This window comes from Tachyglossus aculeatus, chromosome 1 (assembly GCF_015852505.1).
Source record: "Tachyglossus aculeatus isolate mTacAcu1 chromosome 1, mTacAcu1.pri, whole genome shotgun sequence".
In the NCBI taxonomy this organism is placed as follows: domain Eukaryota; kingdom Metazoa; phylum Chordata; class Mammalia; order Monotremata; family Tachyglossidae; genus Tachyglossus; species Tachyglossus aculeatus.
The window spans coordinates 73,349,651-73,371,960 of NC_052066.1; the positions used below are offsets into that span (position 1 = coordinate 73,349,651).

Here is a 22,310-nt window from a genome sequence, read left to right on the forward strand (position 1 = left end):
CTCGAGAGCGGGTAAGCTGCTGGAGGGCAGGGGGATGTGTTCCGCACTCAGGCAGCTCTCAACAAATACCACTGATCCGCAGGCCTCGGACTCAGCGGTGTCTGAGAAGCGTGTAAGCGGTGGGGCCAGAGGCACTGAAATGGATCTGAAGGAGGACAGAAACAGCGGTACCTTAAATGAAACTAAAAACAAATGCATGTTGAACAGGTGCAGAAGGACTATTTCGTATCTGACTATCTACGTGAAAAGCTGTGCTGCCTGGCCCTTTCCGAACGGGAAAGCTGGAGTCCAACAGAAGAGGATTGATGTCCTGCGAGGGATTGCTACAACCACAACCAGCAGAAGGGTGTTACCGTAGATCTTACCTAACCACTGTTGGAGAAAACCAAACGCTCATGGGATGAGGAAGACAATGACGATGATGGAGGACGGCCGTGGCATTTGTTCAAGTGCGTACTACGTGCCGAGCACTGGACTAAGTGCTGGGGTGGATCTGAGAAAATCAGGTCGGACACAGTCCCTGGCCCAGTAGGAGGGAAAACAGGTATTTGATTTTAGAGACAGGGAAACTGAGGCACGGAAGGAACTTGCTCAAGGTCACAGAGCAGGCAAGTGGAAGAGCCAGGTCTGGAATTCGGGTTCTCTGGGATAAAAGGTACATACGTACAAGTTCTGTGGTTTCACCCCCAGCAGGTGAACTTCAAGGCATGAAAATAATGATGCCCTCTCCGTCACCATCCCCTCCGAGCACTCAATCAATCAATCGTATTTCGTATTTATTGAGCGCTTACTGCGTGCACAGCACTGTACTAAGCGCTTGGGAAGTACAAGTTGGCAACATATAGAGACAGAGCACTCGCTCCCACTGCTTCAATTACCACCTCTACCCTCATGATTCCCAGATCTACCTCTCAAATCCTGACTGACCTCTTCTTTGTGCCACCTCGCATTTCCTCCCGCTTTCCGGACATACCTATTGGAATATCCCGCAGACCCCAGGACTTCAAGTCCAAAGACAAAACTCTTCCTACTTAAACACTGTCTTCTCCATTCATTCAATCGTATTTATTGAGCCCTTACCGTGCGCAGAGCACTGGACTAAGCGCTTCTCTGCCTCCTGTCCTATCCAGGCTCCCTGTCTCACATGCCCATAACTTTGGCATCACCTACATATTCAATCTGTCACCAAATCCTGTCGACTCTACCTTCACACCGCTAAAACGCGCCCTTTCCTCTCCACCCAAACTGCTACTTTGCTGATCCAAGCACTTATTTCCCACCCTGATTACTGCATCAGTCTCCTCACTGACCCTGTATCCTGCCTCTCCTCTCCAGTCCATATTTTATTCTGCTTCCCGGATCATTCCTCTGAATAACCCTTCAGGTCCTATCTTCCCAATTCTCAAAAACCTCCACTGGTTTTCCATCCACTACCACATTAAATGGAAATTCCATACCATCAACTTTAAGGCACTCAGCTCTTCCCCTCCAACCTTACCTCCCTGATTTCAGAAAACCCAATCACCCAGACACTTGGCTCCTCTAACACTAACCTACTCTCCGTACCTCTATCTCATCTATCCCATCACTGACCTCTTATCCATGTTCTCCTTCTGGCCTGGAGCTCCCTCCCTCCTCACTTCTGACAGTCCATCACTCTCCCCAGAGGCCTTCCCAGACCAAATCCTTCATTTCCCGCGTCCACCCACCCCTACGCACTGACTACATACTTGGCTTTGAATCCCTCAAGCACTTTGATACCTCACCATACTCATCACAGCCCCACAATCCTCATGTAAAGATTCTCAAACTTATATAAAACACACCTATACATAAGTATATATATATATACTTATATATATATAAGGGAAATATACGTGTGTGTGTGTATATATATATATATATGTATGTATGTATGTATGTATGTATACTTATATTTCCCTTATTAATCTGTCTCCAGCTGGAGACTCTAAACTCCTTATGGGCAGGGACATAATTATTACCTTTAGTGGAAAGATGTGGCTGATTGATAGAGGTGAATTTAACTTGAAATCTATCGTGTGATCTTGCAGACTGAGTCCCAGGTTACAATTCTAATTCTGCCTTCCTCAGTTACTTTAGTTGGGTGTCCTTTGGGCAGACTGCAAAGCTTCACTGTGATTCGTGCCAACGTGTTCTTCCCAAGCACTTAGTACAGTTACTTTAGTTGGGTGTTCTTTGGGCAGACCGCAAAGCTTCACTGTGATTCGTGCCGACTTGTACTTCCCAAGCGCTTAGTACAGTGCTCTGCACACAGTAAGCGCTCAATAAATACGACTGAATGAATGAATTCGTGGGACTCGTATGCTCTGAAGGTCCTGAGGGCAGGTCCGACGTTGGCCTTGGGAGTCCTCCAGCGGGTCCCACCTAAACCCAGGAGAGCCTGTAAATTCTTATCGCAAATTTACCTTCACTTTGGCTTTCTGGGCACAGAAAGAGTCCTATAACTTTGTCAGACAAGCTCTGGGGCAAGACAACCTCACTAGTTATTTGCTTGACCTTAAATATCATCCTACCTCTTAACCCCATTCAGCCTCTTTTATAAGGACAGTGTAGAACCCTCTCCTATTATATTTACTAGACGGAAAACCCTACAGAAGTAGAAATTAAGGGCAGCAGTAGCCATGATGTATTTCGTGTTCAAAAACTGTGGCCTGAAAGCCCCAAATCCTCTGAGAACACATAGGTGATTTTCGCTTTATGACATCGTCTCTGCCCTGAACTCTGCCGACTCAGAACGCCAAAGAAGTCAGCGCAGGCCTAAAGCATGTGAAGTAGAGAGACTGGCCAAAAAAGCATCTTTGCTTTTTATTATCAATCGATCGCATTTATTGAACGCTCACCACGTGCAGAGCACTGTACTAAGCGTTTGGGAGAGTACGACGTAACAGAGTCGGCAGATACACTCCCAGCCCAGGTCGAGCGCACAGTCTAGAGGGGGAGACAGACATCTCTATAAATGAATGAATAATTTCAGATATGTGTAACTAAGTGCTGTGGGGCTGAAGGAAGGGTGAAAAAAAGGGAGCAAATCCAAGTGCAAGGGCGACGGAGAAGGGAGTGAGAGAGGAGGAAATGAGGGTTTGGTTAGGGAAGGCCTCTTGGAGGAGATGTGCCTTCAACAATGCTTTGACGGTGGGGAGAATAATTGCTGGTCGGATATGAAGAGGTAGGACGTTCCGGGCTAGTGGCAGGATGTGGGCTACCTGTCTGTTTGGGCTACTTGTTTTCAATTTCTTGGAGCCACTTCCATCCACCTGTCTTCAACAGCTAAAATTGTATTGCCCCTGCTCTGACTAGCAAGGGAGGAAGACTGTCCTTTGTCCGAGGAACAAGGCTTTACAGGATAATCTCCAAGCTGACCATGGCACACTCATTATAGTTTCCACAACAGGCTTCATGTTAGACCAACACAGAGGTCAGACAGAAGGTGCAAGCTCTGATTTTGAGATTTCCATAAATCCACCAAGCCCAGCTGCCACACCTCTAATAGCAATCCTTGGATTTACTTGACGAGGAAAAGTATCTGTGGAAGGGCCCACCTACTCTGCGGCTTATGCTAACCGTGACCGACGAATGACTTGGCTTCTGTCACCTTACCTGGTTCTCTATTTCCATCCCACGAGTCTGGTTTCCGTCCTCCTTCAAAGCGGGGAAACTCATCTGGAGTGGGAAGCAGACCCTTCCGACCTCCTGTTTGAAGAAAAATGCACCGACCTCAACAACCGTTTCCAGGATTTAAACAATCTTCTCATCTCTATCCAAACGGCTCCCTAACAAGACCTCCGGCGTAGATTCCTTACCTCTCAGGGCACCTCTACCACGGCCCCGGCCCCCAGGATCTCTTCCTCTCATGTTCTCATCCGACGAGTCAAAATTCTCCTCTGGCCCAAAGTCTTCATGGCCAGGGAAACCATCCCGTCCTCTTGGGGGGCCCCGACCTTCATGCCTGGGAGGGACTCCTCTTCTGAAGCTATGAGGAAATCATTGAGTTGAGACTGTCAGCTAAAATGACATCTTTGGGCGTTAACGGCACGGGACAGAAAGAAAATCGGGACGAGGCGGAGGGGTATTTCAGCCTGGGTGACTGTTTCCAGATAACTATAAATGCTCCTTCGGGCAACGGCATGAACCTTGCCTTGCTCTTCTGCTTCTCTGCCCAAAAGGGTGGAATGTCTGGCCCCTTCCAGAGTAGTTGCTTTTAGGCTTCTTCTGGAAGTGGTTACTTCTCTTGCAGGGTTCTGCTACTGTTTGTGTTTCCCTCTCTCCTCCCCTCCCCTCTTTTTTCTCTCTCTCCCTGCCCCCTCCACTCCCCTCTCGTAGCGCCCTTATCACGGGGCAAAGAAGCGGGAGAGGGGAAATGGGACGATTGGCACTAATAGGCTTGCGTGAACCTCAAGAAAAACAGTAAAAGTGACAGCCCCTGACAACCGTGCTACAGGTTTTCTGGCGTTTGTGCTATGATGCTGGTATTCCGTATGGATTATTTATCGATTCTGTTCAAATGTTACCTAGCCGGGGAATTATACTACAGGGGCCAATTAATGGCAAAGACAAAAAGGATGCTTTCACACGTCATTCAGGAACTTCTAAATAATAACGATGATGACGGTATTTGTTAAGCGCTTACTTGGTGCTAATTACGTGCCCCCTCAGCTAAGGAATCAGTCCCTTTTTCTTAATAATAATAATAATAATGATGGCATTTATTAAGCGCTTACTATGTGCCAAGCACTGGTCTAAGCGCTGGGGTAGATACAAGGTAATCAGGTTGTCCCACGTGGGGCTCCCCATTTTAGAGATGAGGTAACTGAGGCCCAGAGAAGTTAAGATACTTGCTCATCAAAGTCACACAGCTGACAACTGGAGGAGTCAGGATTAGAACCCATGACCTCTGACTCCCAAGCCCGGGCTCTTTCCACTTAGGCCACAATGCTGAATTAGCCAGGCCTCGTGCTGCCTATCTTTTGGTCAGATCTCTGCTCGTGCGCTTCCAACAGTGAGTGGGCAGGGGAAGGGAGGGCAAAAAGAAACTCCAATCGGACAATATTATTCCCCTGCTAGCAGCTCGAAAAAAGGCTGGTTGAGGAGGAAGAAGTACCTGAAGGGTCAGGGAAGATTGCATTATTACTGATTTTCATCTACTCTTCACTGGAATTCCATTTTTTGGGGCCAGCTTTCCTGTTCCTGTTGTTCAAGACAGTTAAAAGGCAGAGTACTACTCAAAAGTACTCAGGATTGTAAGCTTCATCTAGTCACAATTTGAGTTTTAAGCAGTTATTTTTGACGTGTCTCTGGCAAGTATCCTTGTCATCCACTCAAAACAGACACATGCATTATGCCCATTGGCATTTCAATTTATAATTTTGATCTGAACTCATCATTAGCCCCTTTTCTAGAGTATCCTAGTAGAATAAAAACGGGAAAATTACCATCAGTTTTAGAAACCACAATTTCGTTCCAAAACCCAAAATGACCTGCCGTTAAAGGAAAAGATAACCAGAGAAATTAAGAAAAACAGAGACTGATAAAATGACAGCACCAAGGACGAGAATTGACGGGAGGAAAATTTAGACTCTTTCAGAAATATTTTCCGACACTTTTACAAATCTTTCCAGAGAAATTAATGTTTTCTCTTAGACCCCACTAAAAACTAAGATCAATGGGACAGAAAATGTATGAGGATGAATCTTGGAGCAGAGCAAGCGATCCAGGAGTCTTTCGAACCTCTGATTTCTACAATTTTAATTTGTTGATCTTTTTGATTCATATGGGAAGAGAACTACACATATACATACACCCAGACACTGATCCAAAATACCTCACACTTTAAGGTGATTGTTCTAGTCAAGTTCCTAACAAAATGGTGGGAGCTGGGATCCTAAGCAATCTCCTCTGAGGGGTGGCAGGAAACTCAATTTGGACCCATGAAGTGCAAGCAAAATCCGGCTGTTCAGTTCTCCAAAGTCCTAGCCACTTCTCTCCAAAGTCCTCCTTTCATATTTACTCAAAAGACACAATAACGCTGAAACTGAAAAGCCAGGACAAAGGCTAAAGAGCACAGTTCTCTAGACTGTAAGCTTGTTGTGGGCAGGGAACATGTCTACCAATTCTGTTACACTGTACTCTCAGTGCTTAGTACAGTGCTCTGCACGCAATAAGCGCTCAACAAATATGACTGATTGACGGACTGATTGACAGGGAGCGCCAAAGGAATGTTGAAGGCCGACTCCGCGGTGTCCTAAAATCCCTGGTTACCTACCTCTCCTCCCGTCGCCCGCGAAAACGGGGGTCCTCGGGATCCCGTGGGAATCTCTCGTCTGAGGGCCTGCGTCCTTCCCAAGCTCCAGGAGGCCCACGGTTCGAGCCCCGTCCATCTCCCTCATTGAAATCCCTGTGATCGGGAGGATACGGCGGTCCCGGGCCCCCTCGTCTCCATTTCTCCTCCTGTGGCAGAGGTCCGCCTCTTCCCTCAAATTCCCGCAGTCTGTGTCCAAACCGCTTGTCCGGGTGAAACTCGTCCGGTCGATTGAAATCGTCGGGAAAATCCGGGTGAGGCCCGCGTCTGTCGGGTGGGCCTCTACAGTCCTGACCCCCTCGGAACGGCCCTCTCTCGGGACCGTGATCTGGACCACTGTTCTGGTCATGCCTTCTTTCCGCCATCGGGCCCATGTGATGGTTTGGGGGGCCGCGGGAGTCACCTGAAGGAGAACACAGCCAACTTTGATGACGTCTTCTAGAAAGCCTTCTGAGAAGTTTCCCATTTCCAGTTACGCAAAAAGCTACCCAGTACCGTGAGCACTTTAAATTTATTATTTTCTGCGTATTATGGCAGAGTCCTTAGCTGTCACAATGCTACCCTTGTGGCCACCTGCCTCCTATTCTTTCAGGATAGTATCTTCCTAAAGGCCGGCCAGCCAGCGACCGACTTGTACTTCCCAAGCGCTTAGTACAGTGCTCTGCACACAGTAAGCGCTCAATAAATACAATTGATTGATTGATTGATTGATTGGAGGAAAAGCCAGGAGCCCCAGGAGGCAGCAGTCACTGGGCATGTTAGAAAGGAAGCAAAACCAGGAACTCAGCTCTTCCAGGATCATGTCCAGCAAAGCAATGAGGCCCCAAATCATCATCATTCTTGCTAATAATTAGGCGTTAGAGCTCAGATGACAGTAAACAAAAAAGGCTTCAAGCTACAACACGGAGGTGATCTTTATAATACATTCTGGATTATCTGGGAACTGTACAATCCTTTTGACTCACTACAATACCTTCCTGGTAAGGCCTGGTTATTACCTGACCGTTCTAAGTCCTTCCTCCTGGATGATATTTCTTTTCTAAAAACATTCCCCAAATATAGTGTATTAAAAAAAGAAAACCACTAACCTCGTCTCAAAATATTTGGTGGTGTATTTTAATTTAGACAAGGTGTCAAAATAAAAATATATACAATTGAAATAGCTTATTTACATTTAAAATTTGTCAGGGTGTTGCTTTTTAATGACAAAACATTGTGCAATGCATGTATATATGCATTATATATACATGTATATATATCAATCAATCAATCAATCGTATTTATTGAGTGCTTACTGTGTGCAGAGCACTGTACTAAGCGCTTGGGAAGAACAAGTTGGCAACATATAGAGACGATCCCTACCCAACGGTGGGATCACAGTCTAGAAGGGGGAGACAGAGAACAAAACCAAACATATTAACAAAATAAAATAAATAGAATATACATGTATATAATGTATTTACAATGACAAATGTAAGTTTTCTAGAAGAAAAGATACACACACTGGGCCTTTCATATAAGTTATAATATTCTTATAGTTTCCCACTTGTCCATTTAGCTCATCCTTCCTTTTTGGTCTTTGTCTTACCCGGGGGGCAGAAAAAAAAAAAAACGCTTTCTCCTCAGTTTAGTTTTTAGTTTTACCATCAGTTTCAGAAACCACAATTTCATTCCAAAACCCTGTGTTAGTTAGCCTTAGTTTTTAAAATTCAGACAGCTCTCTTTTAGGGGTACACCATCTTCTTCAACGTTCCTCCATCATCACTTTATCTCATCTTCTCTTCCTTCACCTGTGAAATCCTCCTCCTCCTCCATTAACTCGCTCATTTTTAGCCTGGCCGCGCTCAAAAAAGCTCTTGGAAAAAGCAGCTGTCTTCTACCACCGAGTGAAATTTTCAAGCATTCGGCAGCTACTGCCTGCTGGATTTGATCGGGTTCACGGTCTCCTCAGAACAGGTAACAGCCCTCTCCCTTACTGCTGGTTGATGCGGAAATCTTTCTGCTTATGGGCAGCCCCTTCTGTTTGAGTTGACTCGGGGTCCCCTACTAACTTTGACTTACCTAATGGGTATTAATCTCCCCATCGTGTGTGTGTGTTTTCAAAATAAATCATCCACACCCTGTCCCTCCAAAGAAACAAACCCACCACTAAAAATTAGAAGGTATTCTGCCACGGGTTAGGGGGGCGGCGGCGTTGGTTAATCCAGTATGGGATGGCGGGGCCGCTTTCTAGACTCTCCCTCCTCCCTTTGGTCCCTGGGAGGAGAAAGACAGTGGGGAGAAAGAGAAAGAAGGAAAAAGGAGACAGGGAGAGACAGACACAGAAGGCTGGGGTGGGGTGGGGGGCTCTCAGTCTGGTGATAGCTCCACCTCTTTACAAAGATTCTTCCTCTAGAGAGTTCAAGGATGGAGTTTGTTCTTTCTTATGGACTGTTCCTACTGCTTGCTCAATCTCCTGTTTCGTTTTTGAACCTCAGCTAATTTCAGGTGGAAACACGTAGGACCTGAAGTGATTTCTCCCTGGGCACCTTTCTCCCTACTTTAGCCGCACAGACGTACGGCCGTAGTTGAAACTCCTTCAAATAATGAAAAAAATCAGCCCCGTTAAGGGTTGCCGAGGCTTGGGTTCTAGTGTTGCTGCCACTCACAAGGGTCATCTAGAGCAAACACCATTTAATAATTGTCAAGTAGTAATCATAATCATCTGGCTAACGTTTTCCCCAAAAGAGAGGGGGATATGTTCCATGTCAGACTAACCACTTGGCTCCACTTTCCATTACTTTGAAAAAAGTTATCTTCTACTCACAAAAAACTTTGCCCCCATTCTAACACCACTTATGCAACAATGCGTATTAGCCTCTTAATTTTCCAACCTGCTGCCCTCTCTTCTAAGGAGCTGCTTCCTATTTCCTCTTGGCCAATTGTGTAGTTCAGTGCCCCCGACTAAGGGGTTTCAGATCCAATGCCCGCCCCTGTTTCGGCCAAGCCCTAAGCCCTAATTTTCCAAGAAGTCCTCTGGAAGCTACTATCTTTGCAGGAGACTGTTTCTCAACTGGATTAAGAAATCGAGCCTTATTGTTGCATGCGCGGGGCTGGCAGTTGCTATGTGGAAAGAAAACCTCTCCTTCTAGAAGAAGCCTACTATTATCACGGACATCTAGTGGTTTCTGGGTTACCTTCTGGGGCTGGTTTCTTTGTGGCCACCTAAACCAAAGTCACTGTACAGGAGAAGTCTGGAGTTCACTTTATCACTGCCGCCGTTACCTGAACTGACTGACCATATTCTATAGCCAAGGATTCTTTAGTGCTCTTTTTATCATTCAAGTGCAGAAAGAACCAGTCCTGTTTACTGGCACCATCATAACGGACAATCCCCTTCATAAAGGGCAGGTATTTACCTTTATTTGGACCGGGTCCTTGTCCTGAGTTAAGAGGGGGGATCCGACCTTGCGATCCCTGCTGCCCCAGTCCTGGGATCAGTGGCGGGGGACCAGGATTCTGTCCTTCCTGAAAAGACAGTCAGTCAATCAATCAAGGGCACTTACTGAATTCCTTATAATAATAATAATGGCATTTATTAAGCGCTTACGATGTGCAAAGCACTGTTCTAAGCGCTGGGGGGATACAAGGTGATCAAGTTGTCCCACATGGGGCTCACAGTCTTCATCCCCATTTTGGGCAGAGCACTACATTAAGCACTTGGGAGAGTACAACCAAAATCCGAAGACACGATCCCTGCCCACGAGGGCCTGTAACCGGACAAGCAGCTTCGAGTTGAGCTTCATGAAGGGCACCACCCTGATCGAGCTACAAGACGAGAAGCACTCAAGGCCGGCCTGGAAGCATATATGAGACTCTGCTGAGGGAGTGGAAAATCTCTTTGCCTCTTCTAAGCTCTGGATGAAGCACTCCCTCTCAGTTTCATGTCCTCCTCTCCGTCACCCCGCGGCCCCCCGCCATCCAGAAATCAGACATACACCTTTCATTCAATCGTATTTATTGAGTGCTTACTGTGTGTAGAGCACCGTACTAAGCGCTTGCAATGGGCAGGCCTGCCTTTGTCAAGCCAGGGCTCTCTCTCTGGCCCCCTTGCAGTTATTCAAAGGTAGAACTAGGAAGGAAATTGTTTCGAGTTGCATGCCTGGTACGCTGTGCCAGAAAAGCCCGATACACATGCGTGAACAAACATTCTTGTTGCGTTAATAATGACACTGCAGCCACGAACTTGGAAACAACTTCACAGCACTGAATGCATCATTAGCCTACCGTCTGACTCTGCAATTCATCTACACAGTGGGTTAAGGGTTACCATTAGTAACTATGAATATAATAATAACAATAATGGTATTTGTTATGCGCTTACTATATGCCAAGCACTGTTCAAAGCGCTGGGGTAGATACAAGGTAATCCGGTTGTCCCACGTGGGGCTCACAGTCTTAATCCCATTTTAGGGATGAGGTAACGGAGGCCAGAGAAGTTAACTGACTTGCCCAAGGTCACACAGCAGACAAGCGGAGGAGCCGGAATTAGAACCCATGACCTCTGGCTCCCAAGCTCGGGACCTTACCACTAAGCCACGCTGCTTCTCTATAATGTCCAAGAACACTGCCGGGTTGTGTTTCAATCATTCAATCGTATTTATTGAGAGCTTACTGTGTACAGAGCACTGTACTAAGCACTTGTGTTTGCTATAATTACCATGTAAGCTTTCATTTTTTAGACTGTGAGCCCACTGTTGGGTAGGGACTGTCTCTATATGTTCCCAACTTGTACTTCCCAAGCGCTTAGTACAGTGCTCTGCACACAGTAAGCGCTCAATAAATATGATTGATTGATTGATTGATTAGCAATAAATACGACTGAATGAATGAATGATTTAGCACTAATGAGAAATGCCAAAAAGGGAAACTAACCCGGTTGCTTTCCTCTTAAAAGTATTTTTGTTAGGAATAATTCCTGCCCAAACGTATGATACACTTAAAAGTTTTCATGAAAACTCTGGTCTCCGAAACTCTCAACCTACAGGTGCTGCTAATTCGGTGGGAGCACGCTGAGTTTACAATTTTTCACGTCACAGGAGACACAGCTCCCAAATTAAGACTCATCCTTAGCTTCCTAAAATAAATATAACATCCAGTTCAATAAAGACCATCTTCTTGCATGAGCCGCCACGTCTTCAAAATCTGCGCACGGGTGAACCCGCATTTATAACAAGCAAGGGGGTTAAGACTGACAATCCTGCAAATCGGAAACCGCTCCTTAACCGAGCCCTCGTTAGGCTGTTGGCGTGGTCTCATTTTAATTCATGAAGGTTTACCTGTTTTGCTCACTTTCCACTTATTATTCATTCATTCATTCATTCAATCGTGTTAACTGAGAGCTTACCGGGTGCAGAGCACCGTACTAAGCGCTTGGGAAGTACAAGTCGGCAACGTATAGGGACGGTCCCTACCCAACAGCGGGCTCACATCAATTCTTTCCCAAAAGATCCTCATTTTAGGAAGAACTACAGGACGTACTCCGGCATCAGCTTCATTCCCTCCTTCTCCACCATTTATCATCCCAAACCGGACATCTTCTATCCTCTATAATTAAGGCCCTCGGTCCCCCCAGCTCCCGCCGCTCTCTAAGAACATTCTGAGGTTCCCATTTTCCTTCTGCGTATCCTCCCAGCGTTCAGGCCTTGGGCGACTTCACTAGATATACCTGATTGAAGGGGGCCCGGGGGCCATCCCCGAGCAGGGCCGTTTTCTGCTGCTGGAACGGTAGCGGGCCTTGGGACGGATGGGGTCCTCTCGACGGGTTCTGCTGGCCCTGAGGTCCCGGTGGGCCTGGCATGCCTCCCTGGGGAGGCCCTACCAAAGAGCCCTGAGGCGGCCCTTGCTGGCCTTGCGAACCCGGCGGCCCGCGCATCTCCTGCGGCGGTCCGAGCATCGATCCCTGGGGCGGGGGGCCCTGCATGCCTCTCATCTCCTGGGGGCCGTGTCCCAGAAGTCCGCCCGGAGGGTGAGGTCCTCGCATTTCTTGAGGCGGATGACCCATCATCATCCCTTGGGGAGCGGGCCCTTGGTTATCCCGGGGCCCGGGGGGGCCCTGCATTCCCCTTGGATTGAGTCCCATCAGCGGTCCCTGGGAAACGGGGCCTTGCATCCCTTGAGATCCCGGTCCTCCTTGCATTCCGTGAGGGTGCGGGGGTCCTTGCAGCCCTCTGGGACCGGGGGGCCCCTGAAGTCCCATGTGCCCCTGTGGACCGGGTGGACCTTGGGGTCCCAGGTGGCCCTGAGGACCCGAACCTCCCTGTGGCCCTTGGGGTCCCATCGGTCCATGGGGGCCCGGGTGTCTCTGCATTCCCTGGGGGCCGTGCATATCCTGAGGCCTCTGCAGCCCTTGTGGAGGCCCCTGGGGTCCCGGAGGCCCCTGGGGTCCCAGAAATCCTTGGGGGCCGGCACCTCCCTGGTGTAAGGGGGGGCCCTGGGGTCCCATTTGGCCCTGGGGGCCCGGGGGCCTGAACTGTCCCTGCGGACCGGGCGGTCCCATCTGAGGCATGTTCATTGGCATCTGCTGGGGAGGAAGGGGCTGCTGGAAACCTTGAGGCATCTGAGACATTGGGCCTTGTCCTGGAAAGGGCTGGGGTCCAAGCAGAGGGCCACCTGGGGGGGGAGGCTGAACTTGTTCTGCCTGTTTCTGGGCGAGCCGTTCGATTTTGAGTTGCTGTTCGAAAACAAAAACCAAAAAACCAGGGTTCAATGGCCCGTTAAATAATAATAACGATGACAGTAATAATACGTTTCTTCACGGGCTATCAGAGTTCTTTCGCGACGTCAAATCTCCACAGTCTCCACAGTCTAACAGTGACGGTATTTATTAAGCGTCTTCTATGCGCGGGGCACTGTTCTAAGCGTTGGGTATATAGTACTGAGTGGGAAGGAAAGAGAACTTGTAGCCGCTTTACAGTTAAAATTCTGCTTCATGATTTGCTCAAGGTTTTATGTGGTAACGGCAAGAATTCTACCTGGAGTTCTTTCTTCAACAATATTGCCTAGGTAAAGGAATTCATAATTCATTTAGGAATTCATTTAGAGAAGCAGCGTGGCTCAGTGGAAAGAGCCCGGGCTTTGGAGTCAGAGGTCATGGGTTCAAATCCCGGCTCCGCCAACTGTCAGCTGTGTGACTTCGGGCAAGTCACTTAACTTCTCTGTGCCTCAGTTCCCTCATCTGTAAAATGGGGATTAAAACTGTGAGCCCTCCATGGGACAACCTGATCACCTTGTAACCTCCCCAGCGCTTAGAACAGTGCTTTGCACATAGTAAGCGCTTAACAAATACCATCATCATCATCATAATGATAACTGTGGTATTTGCTACGCCTTTACTATGCGCCAAGCACTGTACTAAGTGCTCGGGACGGTGCCTGATAATCAAGTTGGACAAAGTGCCCATCCCACATAGAGCTCACAGTCTAAAGAAGAGGGAGAACAGGCTCCTCATTTTACAGATGAGGTAACCGAGGCATTGAGAAGTGAAGTGACTTGTCCAAGGTCACACAGCAGACAGATGGTGGGACCATGATTACAACCCAGGTCCCCTGACTCCCCGGAATCCCAGGCCCGTGTTCTCAGCACTAGGGCACCCTGCTTCTCATTGTAGCTGCTGATGGATTAGTTGGGTAGGTACGGTATATTTAGTTTGGTCTTGGAATCTAGAACCAAATTAAACACTCTCCGACTGATTTTCCTGACTAGCAACTTTATAAGTAGGCAAAAGAACTACAAATGAAAGAGCAATTTTGCCAGACTGGACAAAAAAGAAAGATTATTTTTAAAAGTCAGCAGGTTGGTGGTATAGTTCTGCATTTTTTGGAGGCTCCCAGTAAGGCTCTCTCCTTTCTAATATTGTCTAATAGAGGTCCCTGGAATACAGATCCTGTATTCTGTCTTCTTATATTCCCCCCGCTCCTTAATTTTTTGGATTCACACAAACTTGCAAGCCATAAAGTTCATTATTTAGCTGGAGATAATGGTAGCCCCAAAGCTCCTAACACACCTCCAATAGCTGTGGATTTGTGTATTGAAGTGTTGCCATTTCCTGTTCGATTTCTGCTTGGGTCTTCTTCTTCTCTTCCAATTTAATATCCTCCTTTCTGTCATTCAGTACTTCATTGGGGGCAGGGATCGGAACCTTATTCTGCATCCAAGCCTAAGTAGGATAGATATCAAATTTCAAAAAAATTAAAACAATCGATGGCATTTATTGAGGCTTTACTAAAAGCACTTGGGGAGAATACGATACAATACAGTTGATAGACATGATCCCTGCCCACGGGGCGATTAGAACCACGTGAACACCACAGATTTACAAGAACAGTTTCTTAATCGGTCCCTCGTCACAACTGCATAACCAAAATGTATTACCTTTTCCGGAAGGGCTTGGCTTTACCCCACAACTGATTCCCGACAACTGCATCAAAGTAAGTCACAACCAGTTTTCTCACAGGAAAAAAGTTTATAAATTGACACTGGATCCCAAACCAAGGTCGGATACACTATTTCTACCTAAATTGCCCAGAATTATATACTTAATCAATTATGGATGGGCAATATAGCTACAAGTTTTTGTACCACAAGTACTACAAGTTACAAGTCTGGTTCTGTTAGAGCATGCATTTTGGTGACACTACTGGTAAGGAATTATCATCATCAATAGTATTTATTGAGCGTTTACTGTGTGCAGAGCATTGTACTAAGCACTTGGGAAGTACAAATTGGCAACATATAGAGACAGTCCCTACCCAACAGTGGGCCCACAGTCTAAAAGGGGGAGACAGAGAACAAAACCAAACATACTAACAAAACAAAATAAATAGAATAGATATGTACAAGTAAAATTAGAAAATGTTTGTCCACCAATACAAGCTGCCTTGGACGCAGAGCACTGCCGTGTCAGAATAAATGGCTTCTAAGCATGCACATGGCTTGGAGACCTGTGAGTACAAACAGGGTGAGTTTTGCAAGAATGCAACTCTTGTATTTTACGAGAACTGGGTGTATGTTGAATCAGAGAGGTTCTGTGACAAGGGTAGCCACCTTTTACATTAATGGAAGTAAAACAGACATATCAACCCTTTCTTGTGACTCTGCCTGGTCATCAGGTAACCACTCCCCTGCTCCAATCCCAGCCCTCTTTAAATTTTCACCCTTTTCGCCTCGCCCCAGTTGCAATTTTTTACAACGATTTTCCCATTTGCCCCGGCTCCAGTGCTGCCCCGCCATCCCCAGAGCTGGCGCCGTGAAGGAACCAAGTGTTGTACACTCCAAAACGGGTATAAATTTAGAACTGTTGAAAGAGCCCTTCAGCACATCTCAAACCGTCAAAAATTGACAACTGCCTTATAAAACTAGACTAAGTAGGGGATGTTACTGCACTGAGAGGGGTGAAGACTAGAAGCTACAATAACCCCGTAAGTCAGCAGCGGGGCATGACTTAGGGGTTGCCACAAAGGCTTTGAGTTCTTCGCGAAGGTGAGAAGGTAAAATTGGAGCCAGAACAAGTATGTAAGTGGAAAGACTGGTAATCTGATGGCAGAATCTCTGATCTATCCATCTCTTTCTGCTACCTGGTAATAGGGAGGGAACTGCTTGAACCGTGTTTTGAGTAGGAGAGCCCTAATTGGAATAAAACAACTGTGGATAGTGGGTTGAACTGTGCATAATGATAAACGTTAGGTTTGTGACAGGAAAGTTTCCTTGTGGATCACTGATGTCAAACATAAAATGAAAGAGATAATGAATTTTTTGTTAGCGTTTGATTTCCTTGTGGATCACTGATGTCAAACAAAAAATGAAAGAGATAATGAATTTTTTGTTAGCGTTTGACGGACAAACTGGGATACGGCTCCTGGCTTAAAAGGAATTTAACTTTATGTTCTATTCGCTTTAGTAACAACCACCTCGAAATGGACCAAATCTATTCTAGACCGTGAGCCCGCTGTTGGGTAGGGACCGTCTCTATATGTTGCCAACTTGTACTTCCCAAGCGCTTAGTACAGTGCTCTGCACACAGTAAGTGCTCAATAAATACGATTGAATGAACGAATGAATGTACTCTGTTACACTGCTTTGCCAGAGCCAAGGTAGGACTGAAATGACACTGAATTTCCATCAGTTATGGTTTTTTAATTCCGGACTATCACACAGTTGCTTAGTACTCACTTGCTGAAATTGAGCTGGAATAGGTTTTGCATAAGGAACTTTTTTCTGTGGCACTTTCTTTTGATCCTTTTGCATCACCTCCTCCATTCCCCAATCCAAACCTGGAATTGTCATTTCAATTTCATTTGATTCATCTTTTCCTGAAATCAAGAAGAGAAGCAATTGGCATGTGTTCGTACACAAGAGAACGTAGAAAAAAACGCTCTTCTACATGGAAGAGCTAGCCATCCCACTGGGATGGTATCAGCAACATTTTTGAAACATACATCAGTTCATGGTACTGCGGCTTATTTTACTCACAGTTTTCTGTGCACGATAAAAGAGATAAAATGGCTCCAAAAGTCAGTGCTTACAAAGCTTCGGACAGTGAACTTTTAGGCACAATTTCTCTTTCTTACCCATCTGCTCTTGTTCCATGGCTAGTTTCAACTGCTCAGGTATTCCCATTCCTGGAATCACTGCCAGGCTATTGGGTTCAAGGTCATCTGTGGATGAAAATTTGCTCATTTGAGCAGATGTTTCGAATTAGAGGAAGAAGTTCTTTTTCAAACTACATCAATTTCACTGTCCTGCCTTTGGCGTAGAACTCCCTCCCTCCCCAACTCCAACAGATCACCAGTTTCCCCAAATCAAAGCCTTATTAAAATCAAATCTCCTACAAGTGACCTTCCCCACTTAAGCCCTCACTTCCCCTTCTCCCTTTCCCTTCTGGCCTGTGCACTTGGATTCATCCCTTTATGAACCCCACCCTAAGTCCCACAACACTTATGTATACATCCATAATTTATTTTAATGTCTATCTCCCCCGCTAGACTGTAAACTCTCCGTGGGCAGGGATCGCACCTACCAATTCTGCTATACTGCACTCCCCTAAGAGCTTAGTACAGTGCTCTGGCACACAGTAAGGACTCAGTAAATACAATTGGCTAATTGATTACTGGATGTATATATGTATATATGTTTGTACATATTTATTACTCTATTTATTTATTTATTTTACTTGTACATAGCTATTCTATTTATTTTATTTTGTTAGTTTGTTTGGTTTTGTTCTCTGTCTCCCCCTTTTAGATTGTGAGCCCACTGTTGGGTAGGGACTGTCTCTATATGTTGCCAATTTGTACTTCCCAAGCGCTTAGTACAGTGCTCTGCACATAGCAAGCGCTCAATAAATACGATTGGTGATGATGATGATGATGGATGACATTCATTTGAGTTCACGGAGTTATTCTCCAACTCATATTGGATAAAAACTATATTTAGATATTGGGAACTGCAGGGTTGAAACAAATTTTAGGGAGCCAATTAAAACAGCCAACAAGATCTTATTTGCGAATAACTTTGTGAAAAGCGCTGGTGTCTGCAAGTCAGAGGACCAGGCTTCTAATCCTGGCTCTGCCAACTGCTTTTTGCGTGACCTTGGGCAAGTCTCTTAACTTCACTGTGCCTCAGTTACCTCATTTGTAAATTGGGGGTGAAACATTCTCCCTTCTGCTTAAACAGTGAGCCCCATGTGGGATAGGGACCGTGTCCAAACTGATTAACTGGGCCTTAGTGCGAAAAACAGTGCTCGACACACAGTAAGCACGTAAGAAATGATATTATCATCAGGAAGTAGTAGAAGTAGTCTGGGAAGAAAGACCTTTACCGTATTCCACTCCATCTTCTGACATTCCAGGCAGCAGGTTTAGGTTGTAACGATCTCGCATTTTATCACCAGGCCTATTTCGAGTCCAGAATTTGCTTTAAAATAAAAACAGATGGAGATTGAAAATAGCTCTAGGTATGAAAACCTCCCTCTTTTTACATTAGCACTTTAACATAATACCTCTGCCTGCTCTTCAATCTCTGCAGATTTCTTATTTTTCAACACCCCCCTGCCTGTAATAATAATTATTATGGTATCTGTTAATCACTTACTATGTGCCAGGCACTGTACTAAGCGCTGGGGTGGATACAAGCAAATCAGGTTGGAGACACAGTCCCTGTCCCATGTTGGACTCACGGTCTCAATCCCCATTTGGCAGATGAGGTAACTGAGGCACAGAGAAGTGATGTGACTTGCCCAAGGTCACGTAACAGACAAGTGGCGGAGCTGGGAGAAGAACCCATGACCTTCTGACTCTCAGGAGCCTGCTCTATCCGCTACGCCATGCTGCTTCTCTGTAATCTTCTTCGTAAGATTACAACTTTGAACCTTTAACATCAGTATCACGTCTCGGTAATAACAGTCATATACTGTGGTACAGGAGTCCGACCTGATCGTCCTGTATTTACCTCAAATCTTAGAATGTAGTAAACGCTTAATAAGTGTCAAAAGTGTCACAATTATTGGCTCCAAAGCTCTCCATCACCTTGCCCCCTCCTACCTCACCTCCCTTCTCTCTTTCTGCAGCCCACCCCGCACCCTCCGCTTCTCTGCCACTAACCTCACCGTGCCTTGTTCTCGCCTGTCCCGCCGTCGACCCCTGGCACACTTCCTACCCCTGGCCTGGAATGCCCTCTTTCCTCACATCCACCAAGCTAGCTCTCTTCCCCTCTTCAAAGCCTTACTGAGAGCTCACCTCCTCCAGGAGGCCTTCCCAGACTCAGCCTCCCTTTTCCTCTGCTCCTCCTCCCCATCGCCTCAACTCCCTCCCTCTGCTCTACCCCCTTCCCCTCCCCACAGCACTTCTGTATATTTGCACATATCTATTACTCTATTTTATTAATGAGGCGTATATATCTACAATTCTATTTATCTATTTTGATGTTATTGACACCTGTCTACTTGTTCTGTTTTGCTGTTTGTCTCCCCTTTCTAGACTGTGAGCCCATTGTTGGGTAGGGATTGTCTCTATCTGTTGCCGAATTGTACCTTCCAAGCACTAAGTACAGTGCTCTGCACACAGCAAGCGCTCCATAAATACAACTGAATGAATGAATTCTTAGTTACAGCAGTGGTAGTTAAAATATTAGTTGTCTGCATGCAAAACATTGGTACTAAGCACTACAGTAAAAGTAAGCAGATGAAATGTAGACATGGTCCCTTGGCCCACCCCACCCCTACCCCAAATTTAAGAATAGAATGGGGAGGATGTTTATTCAGATTCTTAATTATTTAGTGATACTTTGGGGTGTGAATATACAATGAGATCATAGAGAGACTCGAGAATTTTGATGAGTGCGACGTTTGAGTTTTCGTTTTGTCCAGTTTTAAAGGACATCTTTCAGATGGCTCTCAAAAGAGGCTCAGCCTTGAAAAAAAATTGAGAAGCCATCTTACTAACCTGATACTACCGGTGGACAAAAGGAAATGAAATAGAGGCAATGTCCACCAAAATCTACAATACAAAAATCAACTTCAGCGAAATAAGATCAGACTCGACCACGTACCTCAAAGTCAAAACAGAATCCAGTTTATGCCTCAGTCATTGGAGGGGGGGAGGATCAATACTTATGGCATCTGAGAAAACTTCACAATGTTCTGTAGTTTACTCATTTTCCACAAACTCAATCTCTCCCTCTATCTAATAGTGAGTATTTTCCACTTTCCATCTCCAGCAGCAGAGAAGCAACATGGCCTAGTGGAAAGCGCATGGGCCTGGGGGTAAGATGACCTGGGTTCCAATCCAGTGGCTCTGCCACTTGTCTTTAATGGGACTTGGGCAAACACTTAACTTCCCTGTGCCTGAGTTCCCTCATCTGGAAAATGGGGATTAAGACTGTGAGCAAGGACTGGGTCCAACCTGCTTATCCTGTATCTACTCCAGTGCTTCGTACAGTGCCTGACACATAAGAAGTTCCTAACAAATGCCATTTAAAAAAATCCATTCATATTAACTCATCTAGAAAATGGGGATTACAACTGTGAGCAAGGACTGGGTCCAACCTGATTATCCTGTATCTACTCCAGTGCTTCGTACAATGCCTGACACATAAGAAGTTCTCAACAAATGCCATTTAAAAAAATCCATTCATATTCAGAATGGGCAGGGCACTCCAGCCCCATTTGATGAGGAAAGATCCATTCTCTACGCTCAGCACACTTCAGGGATCTACTAAAGCAATGATCAGCATCCCAGGACCCCTGTTATTAGGTTTCATGAGGTGCCCAAGTTCCCCAGTCAACAAATACCAATTGTTCTTGCCAGTATTGACATCACCACTGCATCCCAGCACCATATACTAGAGATGAGAGGGCAACACTTCACAGAAAACAATATAAAAGATCTTCAGTTCAACTTAGGCGAAATACCGAATGAAGACGCTCCAACGGGAATAATCTACAGATCTACTATACTACTACCCAAAGAAACCTACATACTATCCTGCATGTGTGTTAATCACATTTTCTAGCACGTCATCTGTGTGGCAGTGACTGAATTGCTTCAGACCCCTATGATTCAGCATCTGTCACGGACAAAAGGGAAGCAACTATATTTGCTGCCAGTCTTTGAAAGATGGAATGACTAAATATATTAAAGATAAAAGATTAAAGATATCAAAGACAAAAGATTAAAGATATTAAAGACAAAAGATTAAAGATATTAAAGATAAAGGAGTGTTCAAGAAAAAAATATTAGAGCAAAACATTATTATTCCATTCACCAGTCTAAAATCCCCTTAAAGGACATGCAGTACAAAAATGATCTACTTTGGAGACATTATCTTTTTTAAAAAAATATCAAAACAGTGAATTCACAGTCATCATCATCATCATCATCATCAATCGTATTTATTGAGCGCTTACTATGTGCAGAGCACTGTACTAAGTGCTTGGGAAGTACAAGTGGCTCAATACAAATTGGTTTTAGTAAATGGAAACACAGCCTTTGTGAAATATGGCAATACTGAGGGAATTGTAGGGCGATTTCTAATGACTTCAAATGCAAGTTAATTTTATCTAGTTGGTTTTAGAAGCCAAGAGGACTCCTCATTAAATAGTCATAAAATGGTATACGCTGGCCCGTGACCACTCAGTCCTTTTATAGTGTGTGCCACATCTTGTAAAAAAAAAAAAAAAAAATGAGTCCTTGAAAATATTTTTAGCTCTTAAAATTACCTGGTATGGTCATTTGATCCGGAGCACAGAATATGTCCAAGAGGGTGCCAGGCCAGGCTCCAAATCATTCCTTCATGTGCCATTTCCATTCCACCCACCTCCTTCTCTACCCTGAAACGAGTTTCAAACAAGTACTTTTTAAAGGATGATTTTACTTACACACTCACACATACTCCCACGAAACAATCTTTTCTCAGGCCTGTCCTTAACCTACTCAAAATTACCGTTTTGAAAATTCACTATCAAAAACCATTTTCTGCATTTTACCAGATACACTTTTAAAGATCATACTGGCAATTCCCTAAAGCTGGGCATTCTATGTGTTAGAATTTTTCTTAGCCTATATTACGACATGGAAAGAAGGCAGATTCTTCTTCTCTAGCTAGTATTTGTCACGCTGGGGCTCCTTCTCCAGAAAACCCGTAATTCCACCAACTGCTCAGGAACACCAGCATACATAAAGGGATGGAATCGCAGCATGTCAGCTAAGTGTCCTAAAAATTCCCTTGGCATGCTGAAGTTGTTGGACACGGTTCCTTAGGTGGGCGCACCCCAATCTTCCCCACAAACCATAAAGGTTACATACCCAACGTGCCAAAACAGTAAAGAGCCATCAGATCCTCCACTGGCAAAAAGACCTTCATGGACAGGATGCCAGGCCACAGCTGAAAAGTGGAGACTTACAATTAGCGCCAGGAGAGTTAGAGTATCTCCCCAACA

General features: G+C 45.4%; 1 protein-coding gene across 3 annotated transcripts in view; it reads right to left on the reverse strand.

Moving 5' to 3' along the window:
• Positions 1-22,310, reverse strand: part of WDR33 (WD repeat domain 33) — a 199,077-nt gene that overhangs the window by 8,621 nt on the left and 168,146 nt on the right. For all 3 annotated transcript variants that reach the window (XM_038748663.1, XM_038748654.1, XM_038748588.1), the window contains exons 11-21: positions 22,177-22,255; positions 21,591-21,701; positions 18,195-18,289; positions 16,945-17,031; positions 16,547-16,686; positions 14,382-14,534; positions 12,045-13,049; positions 9,736-9,844; positions 6,302-6,740; positions 3,843-4,012; positions 3,640-3,732 (exon numbers count right to left, since the gene is read on the reverse strand). In XM_038748663.1, the coding sequence (XP_038604591.1) occupies positions 3,640-3,732; positions 3,843-4,012; positions 6,302-6,740; positions 9,736-9,844; positions 12,045-13,049; positions 14,382-14,534; positions 16,547-16,686; positions 16,945-17,031; positions 18,195-18,289; positions 21,591-21,701; positions 22,177-22,255 (2,481 nt within the window). The remainder of the gene's footprint in view (positions 1-3,639; positions 3,733-3,842; positions 4,013-6,301; positions 6,741-9,735; positions 9,845-12,044; positions 13,050-14,381; positions 14,535-16,546; positions 16,687-16,944; positions 17,032-18,194; positions 18,290-21,590; positions 21,702-22,176; positions 22,256-22,310) is intronic.